This window comes from Coregonus lavaretus (genome assembly GCF_964263955.1).
Source record: "Coregonus lavaretus genome assembly, chromosome: 32".
Taxonomy (NCBI): domain Eukaryota; kingdom Metazoa; phylum Chordata; class Actinopteri; order Salmoniformes; family Salmonidae; genus Coregonus; species Coregonus lavaretus.
Window position 1 is genome coordinate 6,299,712 of NC_140019.1, and position 12,556 is coordinate 6,312,267.

The window sequence follows — 12,556 nt, forward strand, 5'->3', positions numbered from 1 at the left end:
CCATAATCCCACCCATACTACTAGCAATACAAACTGATTGATGATCTCACATGTCTAATTGTTTATGTTTAGTGTGTCATGAGATCAGTTTTTGGCATCACTGATATGATGAGAAGTTGAAAATATCAGTTTCATAGCTGTCAGTGTGGTCACGGTAGAATTCTCATGAAGTCATTGTAATCACAATGCAATCATGTGCCAGTATTTTCATGGTCACCGAGGAGCCAGGACACAAAGTATGCAATGACCTCAACATACTTAAACGATAATGCTTTATTCTGCACGCTTCATAAACAACATCCCTGCATGCTGAAGTAACACAAAGTTCTTGTAGTATGAAGAAGCAAACCCTGTGGGAGCAAAGCAACAAACATGTTTTTTTTTGCTTCCATCTGATTGGCTCCTGGTGATGGCTCTGCGATTCACAGTATTTATATCACATGGGTCTGCAGACCTAAATAAAGTCAGGAAGTCATCAAAGTGGAAGAGAGGCTGCTTGCGTGCCTGGGAAAGGTTGCCTGTGGCCTGCAGGGCTGCCATGGCAGAAGGCTGAGGCTCCAGACTCTAATGAGGCCTTGTGTTTGGACCCGAACTGCATCACAGCCCCCTCCGGCGCTCCTAGTCACACAACACCCCTCCCTCTGACCACCTCTCGCCATTACTTACACAAACACACACACACAGACACAAATGCACACACACACACACTGCCATGGCAACAACCACTGCTCAAATCACAGTTTTAACAAAGGCCCCTCGTAAAAATGCTTTTCTTCAGAAATGTTCTTTGAAGGATAATAACGTTTGTTCTGCCCTCACTATGCATTTACTGTGTCCTTCCACACTAAGGTAATATAGTATCATCACAACCCACAGATATAATTGCTGTGACCATGCTATCAGAATAGCATTGAATAAGGTATTGAGGAGGGACCTGAGTGTTACTTACAGTAAGTAAAGCTCTCTACTGTAAGTTGTTTGGATGCCTCCGTACTGTATCTGTTCTTGGTACTATCGCTCTAAAGATAAATATTTGCAGGGAATTCATGACCACCGAATGTATATATTCAAGTGCCTTTAATGGTGAGGTGAATGCTTGTTATATGCGACTAAGAGAGGGGAGTTTGAAAAAAGCAGTAGTCAGATGTTTCCTACGTGGCTGAAATAAATGCAGAGAACAGAGTGGAGCCTCTCAGGCAGGTAGAGGAGACGAAGGAAAGGCATCCATCACAAGCGTCAACATAGCCTCTTGATGTGACACTCCAGTCAGCTCTCTCTCTCAAGCTCTCGGAAATTAGAGTGGTAGATGGCTCAGGGCCAATCTAAATAATCCATCGCTTAGAAAAAGAGAGGCTTCAGAGTACGGCTGGGGCCCTGTGTGTGTGTGTGTGTGTGTGTAGAGGGACCAGAGAGATCCCCTACTCTAAATCAGAGGCAGGCCTGGCAGAAAGCTGGAAGGAGGGAGCAGCAAAGGAGAGGAGAGGAGAGGAGATGAGAGGAGAGGAGAGGGGGATTCAGGATGCTTTCCCTCTGATCGCTGTAGCTCTCACCGGATCTCTGTTTCCAGCTCATTCCCACTCATGTTCCCCGTTCATAGTATACACAGTAATTTCTTCAGTACAGTATAGTCCCATTCCATATGCATTTAAACATACAATATTCTCTTGTTACGTGCCCCTTTATCTCATATTCACTTATTCTTATGCATCCTATGCTTCAGACTCCACACACACACACACACACACACACACACACACACACACACACACACACACACACACACACACACACACACACACACACACACACACACACACACACACACACACACACACACACACGGCATGGGTAGTGATGTTGGGAGTGTTGATGGCCCTCTCTCAGCTGACTGGCTCCTCAGACGACTGCTCTAAGTGACTGATCTGGAACAAAGCAGTGTCTCAGGGCAGGAGACAGGAGCACAGCGGATGACAGGCACTTTGCATGTGAGCTCTAGACACACACACACACAAACGCGCACACAAGTAAACACACACACGGAAAAACACACACACGTCTCCTAGGGTAATGCACAGCATATTTATTTACTTCCATCTGTCCAAGTGCATTTCCGTGTACCTCGGAACTGATTGACACAATAACGTAGAGATGGATTGAATATTTAAAAGCACACTCATTTTAAGGCCCCCACAGTTATAGTTGCAGGCTTTCGCTCCGGAGGGAATAGAGAATAGGAAAGGCTGGCGAAAAGTTATCTTATACCTCTAAGGGGGAACGTAACAAGACTAATGTATCTCCCCTCCCCTCTGCCTCCCCTTCCTCTCCTTGTCTAACACAGCATCAGGGAATCACCACAACCAGTGCATTACCCAGAATTAACCCTGTCATCATCACAACCACCCACATACACAACAGTAGAATACAGCATCTAAAATTAACCCTCTCCTTCATTTATTTCTCTCTCACTATGACAGTACAGCTCGACAGTGACAGAGCTGTCGCTGTAGGGGATATTAGAGTCAGTTACTGTATGTCCCCTCTGACACAGACAAGTACCTGATACCTCTGAGATGATGCTGTCTCTCGCTGTGTCTGTCTCCTGGCACAGTACCATGGAGTTAGTTACCAGGTACCAGGGACGTGGAAGGATAGAGGCTCAGGGGTCAGTCATCCACCGGTGAAGTGCCACATCCCCGGGGGTGCACAGTACAACACTCCTCCCTTCCCCCTCTTCCACCTCTGAGGAGGGTGGCCCGCCCTCCCAGGGTCCCCAGCTGCCTGGTGAGTGGTGACATGCCTCCCTAGCGCTCAAGAAGAGACAGGAGAGAGGTGTTGCTATTGTGGCGCTTCCAGCCCACCTAGCTAAATGGGAAGGAGCGGGGGTATATACGCTTAACAAAGTTGACCTCTGCCGTCAAACTGAAAACACAGAGGGTCACACTTAAATGCCCGTCTAGCAGCCCTTTTGCTCCATTTAAAAATAACTTGAGAGCATGCAGGGGAATAATAACAGTAATACAGTGGGCAGTAGGGGGAGGGAGGGTTACTGCAATACCCAAGAGAGGGGTCTTGTTGATGAGTGCAATTATGTATAAGTGACACATTGACATGTACTACAGTCAGTGATAAACAGTTTGATTCTGTGTTCAGGAGAAATGTCAACATCAGAACATTGGTGATTAGATATGTTTAGAATGTTTTTCTGTAGTGCCTCTGACAACCGGCATTTACCACATTTATACGATTTACTGAGAAAGTATTTTGGCGGTTTCTTTTATTTTCTCAACAGCTTGTCACGTCAGTCAGACATGCTCAAGACACATATCATTTTAATAAGGTAATGCAATAGCATTTCCTTCAGCCATATAGGCACTCTTGATATACAGATGACCTAATATGAAGTACAGTTGAAGTCGGAAGTTTATATACACCTTAGCCAAATACATTTAAACTCAGTTTTTCACAATTCCTGACATTTAATCCTAGTAACAATTCCCTGTTTTAGGTCAGTTAGGATCACCACTTTATTATAAGAATGTGAAATGTCAGAATAATAGTAGAGAGAATGATTTATTTCAGATTTTATTTCTTTCATCACATTCCCAGTGGGTCAGAAGTTTACATACACTCAATTAGTATTTGGTAGCATTGCCTTTAAATAGTAGCATTCCACAAGCTTCCCACAATAAGTTGGTTGAAGTTTGGCCCATTCCTCCTGACAGAGCTGATAAAACTGAGTCAGGTTTGTAGGCATCCTTGCTCGTACATGCTTTTTCAGTTCTGCCCACAAACTTTCTATAGGATTGAGGTCAGGGCTTTGTGATGGCCACTCCAATACCTTGACTTTGTTGTCCTTAAGCAATTTTGCCACAACTTTGGAAGTATGCTTGGGGTCATTGTCCATTTGGAAGACCCATTTGCGACCAAGCTTTAACTTCCTGACTGATATCTTGAGAAGTTGCTTCAATATATCCACATAATTTTCCTTCCTCATGATGCCATCTATATTGTGAAGTGCACCAGTCCCTCCTGCAGCAAAGCACCCCCACAGCATGATGCTGCCACCCCCGTGCTTCACAGGTTGGGATGGTGTTCTTCGGCTTGCAACCCTTCCCCCTTTTCCCTCCAAACACAATGATGGTCATTATGGCCAAAAAGTTAAATTTTTGTTTCATCAGACCAGAGGACATTTCTCCAAAAAGTACGATATTTGTCCACATGTGCAGTTGCAAACCGTAGTCTGGCTTTTTTATGGCAGTTTTGGAGCAGTGGATTATTCCTTGCTGAGCGGCCTTTCAGGTTATGTCAATATAGGATTCATTTTACTGTGGATATACAGTGGGGAGAACAAGTATTTGATACACTGCCGATTTTGCAGGTTTTCCTACTTACAAATCATGTAGTGACTTGAAGAGAACTGGGACCACAGTCTCAAAGAAAACCATTAGTAACACACTACGCCGTCATGGATTAAAATCCTGCAGCGCACGCAAGGTCCCCCTGCTCAAGTCAGCGCATGCCCAGGCCCATCTGAAGTTTGCCAATGACCATCTGGATGATCCAGAGGAGAAATGGGAGAAGGTCATGTGGTCTGATGAGACAAAAATAGAGCTTTTTGGTCTAAACTCCACTCGCCGTGTTTGGAGGAAGAAGAAGGATGAGTACAACCCCAAGAACACCATCCCAACCGTGAAGCATGGAGGTGGAAACATCATTCTTTGGGGATGCTTTTCTGCAAAGGGGACAGGACAACTGCACCGTATTGAGGGAAGGATGGATGGGGCCATGTATCGCGAGATCTTGGCCAACAAACTCCTTCCCTCAGTAAGAGCATGGAAGATGGGTCGTGGCTGGATCTTCCAGCATGACAATGACCCGAAACACACAGCCAGGGCAACTAAGGAGTGGCTCCGTATTAAGCATCTCAAGGTCCTGGAGTGGCCTAGCCAGTGTCCAGACCTGAACCCAATAGAACATATTTGGAGGGAGCTGAAAGTCCGTATTGCCCAGCGACAGCCCCGAAACCTGAAGGATCTGGAGAAGGTCTGTATGGAGGAGTGGGCCAAAATCCCTGCTGCAGTGTGTGCAAACCTGGTCAAGACCTACAGGAAATGTATGATCTCTGTAATTGCAAACAAAGGTTTCTGTACCAAATATTAAGTTCTGCTTTTCTGATGTATCAAATACTTATGTCATGCAATAAAATGCAAATTAATTACTTAAAAATCATACAATGTGATTTTCTGGATTTTTGTTTTAGATTCCGCCTCTCACAGTTGAAGTGTACCTATGATAAAAATTACAGACCTCTACATGCTTTGTAAGTAGGAAAACCTGCAAAATTGGCAGTGTATCAAATACTTGTTCTCCCCACTGTAGATACTTTTGTACCTGTTTCCTCCAGCATCTTCACAAGGCCCTTTGCTGTTGTTCTGGGATTGATTTGCACTTTTCGCACCGAAGTACGTTCATCTCTAGGAGACAGAACGTGTCTCCTTCCTGAGCAGTATGACGGCTGCGTGGTCCCATGGTGTTTATACTTGCATACTATTGTTTGTACAGATGAACGTGGTACCTTCAGGCGTTTGGAAATTGCTCCCAATGATGAACCAGATTTGTGGAGGTCTACATATTTTTTTCTAAGGTCTTGGCTGATTTCTTTTGATTTTCCCATGATGTCAAGTAAAGAGGCACTGAGTTTGAAGGTAGGCCTTGAAATACATCCACAGGTACACCTCCAATTGACTCAAATTATGTCAATTAGCCTATCAGAAGCTTCTAAAGCCATGACATCATTTTCTGGAATTTTCCGAGCTGTTTAAAGGCAAGTAAACTTCTGACCCACTGGAATTGTGATACAGTGAATTATAAGTGAAATAATCTGTCTGTAACCAATTGTTGGAAAAATTACTTGTGTCATACACAAAGTAGATGTCCCAACCGACTTGCCAAAACTATAGTTTCTTAACAAGAAATTTGTGGAGTGGTTGAAAAACGAGTTTTAATGACTCCAACCTAAGCGTATGTAAACTTCCGACTTCAACTGTACATTAAAATAATATATAATACCTTATCAAAATTCCAGCATCTAGTTCATTCAGAATATCATAGTTACTTGTCACAATAATTCCCGAACATTTGTCTATATAGTATGTGCATTTTCAAAGACTTGCCATAGTTTGTCTCCAGTATATGTGAATTCTGAAAGGCTGGAAATAGATTTTCCCTGAGGGTGCTGACAGATAGACAGAGGTAGTGATTGGGAGTTAGCTGGTGGCTAATGATCACAGCCTGTGCCTGTCCCTCCCTATCATTACGCTGGCTCTCTAGTGGGCAAGTGCCAGGAGACTCTGTCACTGTGTGTTGCTGTATTGCTGCGCTCCACCAGCTGTGCTTCTCTAGTCTGGGCTTGCCCTCTTCAGCTCTGTCCTGCCTCTCATCTCTCTTTCCCTCTCCTCACCCCTCCTCTCCTCTTCTCTCTCCTCCTCACCCCTCCTCTCCTCTTCTCTCTCCTCCTCACTCCTCCTCTCCTCTTCTCTCTCCTCATCACCCCTCTGCCCCTCACCCCTTGAACTGCCCTGCTGCCCTGACTAACCTTCCCCTCCCTGACCCTCCCTTTGCCCTCTCCTGCCCTGCCATAGACACTCCTGACCTACCCGAGACACTTCTACCCTGCCCTAGACACTCCTGACCTACCCGAGACACTTCTACCCTGCCTTAGACACTCCTGACCTACCCGAGACACTTCTACCCTGCCCTAGACACTCCTGACCTACCCGAGACACTTCTACCCTGCCCTAGACACTCCTGACCTACCCGAGACACTTCTACCCTGCCCTAGACACTCCTGACGTACCCGAGACACTTCTACCCTGCCCTAGACACTCCTGACGTACCCGAGACACTTCTACCCTGCCCTAGACACTCCTGTACTGCCTTTTCTAAAAGTGAAGAAACAGGACGAAACAGTGCCAGTGCCAACCGCACAATTCAAATGAGCCTCACTCATGGGTGGCTTCAGTGAAAAATACATGGTGTGGGTTTGTCATTCTGTTTCCATGTTAATGGTCCTGATGGTAAGATAGGATGTTGTAAATCACAATATTTCTCTTGGCTTCACCAGAGCTGCCTCTAATCCTATCTGAATCATTAGACTGCGCTTCACTCAGGTTTATCAAGGTGCTTTGAGTGCCTGTAAAAGAACGTATATGTTTGCCAAAACGTTAAACCTTAAGCATACACTCAACTGACGCCAAGCAGGAAAGAAGGAGATTCTAAAAAAGTGACTTAAGGCAGATTGGGTCTCTCTGTCTCATGGTATGCCAATTTTAATGAGGTGAATATTTCTGTGAGCTCGCTTCTAGCCGTGCTGCCGAAGTGTTTATATTCAAGTTAAAATAATATAAAACTCAGTTTAACTCCTTGTCCTCCTTGTGGTTTCAAGGTTGATTTAGCAGAGTGATAAACACAGGCCCAATTAGGCCATTAAACACTATCTCACTCTCAGCTGAAACAGTCTATTATGTCTCCTCAAAGGCATTTATTAGAACGTCCTGTTATTCCTGAGATGTTGGTGCAACTGCATATCTGTGGTTTCCTGACAGAGAGATGGGGCTAATTATTTATCAAGCAGTTCATTTGGATCGGAGGTCTATCAATGTTTCAAACAGATGTGCAATCGAACCTACGTTCATCATTTACAGGGTCTTCAGGACTTCTTTAAGAGGGTATCGTTTTTATGCACGTCTTTTGTGGTGTCATAAAAGTGAAAAGTATAACCATGCCTCTCCTCCTAGAGTGAATAGGGCTGTGGGTAAACTGCTGCAGTGTACACTGTTTAGGTGAATTTATAGGAGCATTTTCCTACTATTGATTTACCTCCAATTAAAGGCTGGATTATCCACACTGGCTGGAGAGAAGTTAAAAATGTAATAGACCACAGACAGTCGACTCTTTATTCATGTTGTCCCTCTCTTCTTTCTTTCTTTCTTTCTTTCTTTCTTTCTTTCTTTCTTTCTTTCTTTCTTTCTTTCTTTCTTTCTTTCTTTCTTTCTTTCTTTCTTTCTTTCTTTCTTTCTTTCTTTCTTTCTTTCTTTCTTTCTTTCTTTCTTTCTTTCTTTCTTTCTTTCTTTCTTTCTCTCTCTCTCTCTTTTCTTCTGTGTCTCTCTCTCAAACACACACTCACACATGCATGTACATACAGACATTACCCCCTCAGTTTGGCTCCAACTGAGTGCAAATCCACTGGAAGCGTCCACCTCAGCCACCTGGTTTTGTGCTGCGAAGGTTTCTTCTCCTGACATCTGTTAAATATTACCAGAGTAATGACTGGCAATTTTGTTCAAAGTTCTGCCCAATCTAAGATGCTGCACGACAGCTTAGGTCATAGAAAACTAAACTTTAAACACATTTCCCTCTCTCATAGAGCTCCTTTTATTGTTCTAACTCAGGGGAAAATTCCTCGCCCGGGTTCTTTTTTAACAGTCATGTTGTGTTAGAGTGGCCGACTGGCCCGGAGTGGCTATGTAGAAATGTAGGTTGCTAAGCTAGCCTGCCTGCTGGCCCGGTTTTATTATGTTTTTACTATGATGTCATCACACCCCATAACCATTTGTCAGATGACATCATTCTTTCTGAAAACACTTTTTGATAGTTTATGAGTCTGAAGCAAGCTAAGAGATTGGATGTTTTTTTCAATGTTGAATTGCATTGAAAGATGATACATATATATATATATATATATATATATATATATATATATATATATATATATATATATATATATATATATATATATATATAACAGAGAGTAGAGTAATGCCATCCCTCACTATGGAGAGATGCATTTTGCTCTTCTGTAAATAATGGCACGTCATCCAAAAATGCATTGTGCTTGTGTCCTAATAAAAAGGATTCTTAGAATACCTGATACATGCACTGCTTTGAATAATATAAAAGTTATTTCCTCAGCAGTACTATATGTTATGACTTTATATGGGGAATGGTTGTAGGGTTATTACAGGGTTATTCATTTAATTAATATTCTATCATAAGCAAAATCCCACCATCATAGAAAATAGAGAGGTGGATGATAAAGGAATTTGTTGTATAAAGAAGGACACAAAATGGTCACCTGAAACTGTCCATTTGACCTGACTAGTGCTTTGTGTCTTTCTGCAGAATGCTTGAGGATGACCTGAAGATCAGCAGCGACGAGGAGGACACTGAACAACAGGTAAAATCCATCAACACCCTTCTGTGTACAGTATACTGTATCTCTATCTATGATGCATTTCTGAGCCAGAAAATAACACAGCAGGAACTGTTGGATTAGTTAATTTGAAATGGCTCTCTCATTGTGCTTCTTTTGTATTTTGATCATAGTTATCATCCATTTAGGACCTTCGACCAGTTGGTAGTTTAATAATAGTTATTACACGCTAAGGCCATAATACTCACTCAGTGAATACAGGGCTCTAATATCGCTCTAACAACAGCACTGCACTCCCATATTAGTGTGGGTTTGTGAGTGTGCGTGTGTGTGTGCGTGTGTGTGTGTGTGTGTTTGTATACGAGTAGCGTGCGTGTGCAGCATGCTGTACAGTATGTATGTGAAATGCATTTGCATCTCTGTATGGTTATAAGTGGCTTACTGCAAATGAGTGCATGGTACATTATCATGCTGTCATCGCCTGCAATACACCAGCAGTGTCTGTACACAAATAAACACACACTCGTCTGCTTGGTCCCCCTCCTCCCCATGTCCTCTACATGCACAACAATACAGATAAAAACAAAAAACACACCCCGTCCTTATATAAGCAACCAGTTTAACCAACCCCGCCCCCACCCACACACGTACATAAAAACATGCACTTACACACATACACACACATACACACACACACACACACACACACACGGCCCCAGTGTGAGTGCCAGACACAGTGGATCAGCATGCTCCAACACAGTAGAGAGAGGAGGTATAATTAATATATTTTTGACAGAGAAGCAGGAGGGGGCTGGGGAGAACCTGCAGCAGTAATTTTGCTGCTTCTATCTCCCAGTGCCCGCATAGTGCTGTATCTAAAGCAATTACAATCAGCCCAGGCTCTCTGCCGGGTTTTTTCGCTCTCTCATCCCTCTCTCTCTCCTCTCTTTCTCCCCATATTTCTCTCTACACTCTCTCTGTCTCCATTTCTTTTTTCCTCCCTCTCCCTCCCTCCTGTCCTTGTGTGTTGCTCTCAGCCCAGCTCTGGTGCTGTTATGACAGTGGATAGAGTAAAAAGGTCAGCCTAGCCCAACCTCAGACAAATCACCTGGCACTGAGGGGTAGGGATGTGGTCCTCAGACGTGAGAGGGGGGCCAGGAGGGGGCCTGGGGGTTTGCTGTGCCCGGACTGCTGGAGCTGCTAGCACCTCTGACCTCACTGTTATTCAGCTACCTGGTGCTATTCATCAGCTAGAAACACTTCACCCCTGTTTTGTTCATGCATTCCTCCTTTTCCTCCATGCAAGCACTTCCTTCCCTCTCCCCTTTGTCTACCAGAATTCACTGGAGATTTTCTAGCCGTGTATGAATTTTTGGATTTTTTTTGACAAAATTGTGAGAATGTTCCATTGCTTAGTTCTGCAGCAGCACAGAGGAGCATTGAGGACTGTGGTCAATTAGCCAGGGTTTTGTTGCCCAGTTTCTTCAGCAAATACCGCAGTGAAAGGGCCAACCAAATGAAAACATTCTCCCCTAAATCAACAGCCATATTTTCATTCAGATGTCCTTGTGGATTAAGAAGAAATCTAGTCATCACAAACAGTGGTGTCTTTATTTACGTTAGCCGGCTTTCTCTCTTAATGATAAAAGAGCCCCCCTACCCCGAATGAATAGGATGCTGCTGTGACTGATCACCATAGATGGGGGGAAACTAATGATAGTATTTTAACAAGGGGTATCGAAGTTCAATGACATCATTTGTTAAGAGATAGAGGAGATGGAGATGATGAGTCTGAAGGCAGATGAGTGAGTGAAGAGGCCTGTTCATCTGATGTCTCAAATCCTGTATCATCAAATGCTAGTATTAGAATGAGCTCATTTAAAACAGACCTTTCTACCCTCCCAGTAAGACTGGTCTCACAACCGAGCTAATGCTTCTCAATCACGCCGCAGTTGAATATTCAGGTTGAAAACAAATCGGGGGCATACATCACTGTGTGGCATATATTACTTTTGGAAAGATATTGTGCTCTCTAGAGGCAATGGACCAGTAAATGCAATAGCAGTGCATCACTCTCATTGCTTTCCACAATTAAGTCTTCTTAAATATTGTTGAATTCTTTTTGTGTCAATTTCATGAAAATATTGCTTTGAGCTGTGTTGTATCTTGGTGATACAGATCAGCACTTGGTCATGGCTGGCCTTTTTAGGCTAATTTAATGGTAGTCACAAAAGTGACACTGGCACAGCCCCATCCCTCCCCTCTCCCTTCTCCTCCTCCTTAGTGATAACCACCCTCTGAGTTGCCCACACAGACATAACCCCTGAAACGAATGCCCAAAGCCACCTCACAAGCATGAAAATAGCCCCAGCAGCCATTTAAACAGTTTGCCGGAGTACGCATCTACGCCGCCGCCGAGCCACACACACTTGCAGCCATGCCCCCAGCTGTGTTGCCTAGCAACCTGTGAATAGGGAAGAAGGATGGAAGCAGCCCAAATCCCTGTGGAGAGGGAAACAGCAATAAGAGAGCAGTTGACAGATGATCAGAGTTGTTTCATCTAATATACTGTGAAGATCACTGGCTCCTTTCATGAATGATAAATGGACTGTACACAGATCAATGGTCACAGCAATAAACTTAGCCTGCCTGGCCAGTGTGTGGCTGTGGGCCTTTCTGTGCCTTGGTGGTAGCCGGGACAGGTTGTGGTGGCCAACTGCTTCACTATTTGTCGGTACCATGCGGTTTTATTTGTATACCTTGCTCAAGCACTATTTAAGCGGATGAATATGCTTTAAAAGGGAACTTGGCATCATATTTTCAGGACTACAGATGAAGCAGTGACACTCGTCTCCCTGTGCACCCTTCATTCACTATGAAGTAGCATGCTACAGTCACTTGTGTCTGTCTGCATGTGTAATTGATTTCCACTGAACTGCCATCGAAGAGGAAACATTTTAATGTTCATTTGTTTGTTACAATGTGTTGTTGTTCTATTACAGTGAGGGAAAAAAGTTTTTGATCCCCTGCTGATTTTGTACGTTTGCCCACTGTCACGTTCGTTGAAGGACGGATCAAGGCGCAGCGTGATATGCGTACATGTTTATTAACCTTAAACACACGACAAACAACAAAGGAAACGAAACGTGAAGTCCAAGGTAGAACACACAACATACCTTACACGGAACAAGATCCCACAACCCACTAGTGCCAATAGGCTGCCTAAGTATGATCCCCAATCAGAGACAACGAGCGACAGCTGCCTCTGATTGGGAACCACACCGGCCAACATAGAACTACACATACTAGAATACAAACATAGAAAACGCACAACAAAGAATATAC

The 12,556-nt window shown here is 43.8% G+C and overlaps 1 protein-coding gene across 1 annotated transcript in view; it reads left to right on the forward strand.

Annotated features, from left to right (window-relative positions):
- The window catches only part of aff2 (AF4/FMR2 family, member 2), a gene marked incomplete at its 3' end in the record, with an annotated part of 168,969 nt that overhangs the window by 97,833 nt on the left and 58,580 nt on the right, over positions 1-12,556 (forward strand). The window contains exon 9 of the mRNA XM_084150056.1: positions 9,181-9,235. Within this exon, the coding sequence (XP_084006182.1) occupies positions 9,181-9,235 (55 nt within the window). The remainder of the gene's footprint in view (positions 1-9,180; positions 9,236-12,556) is intronic.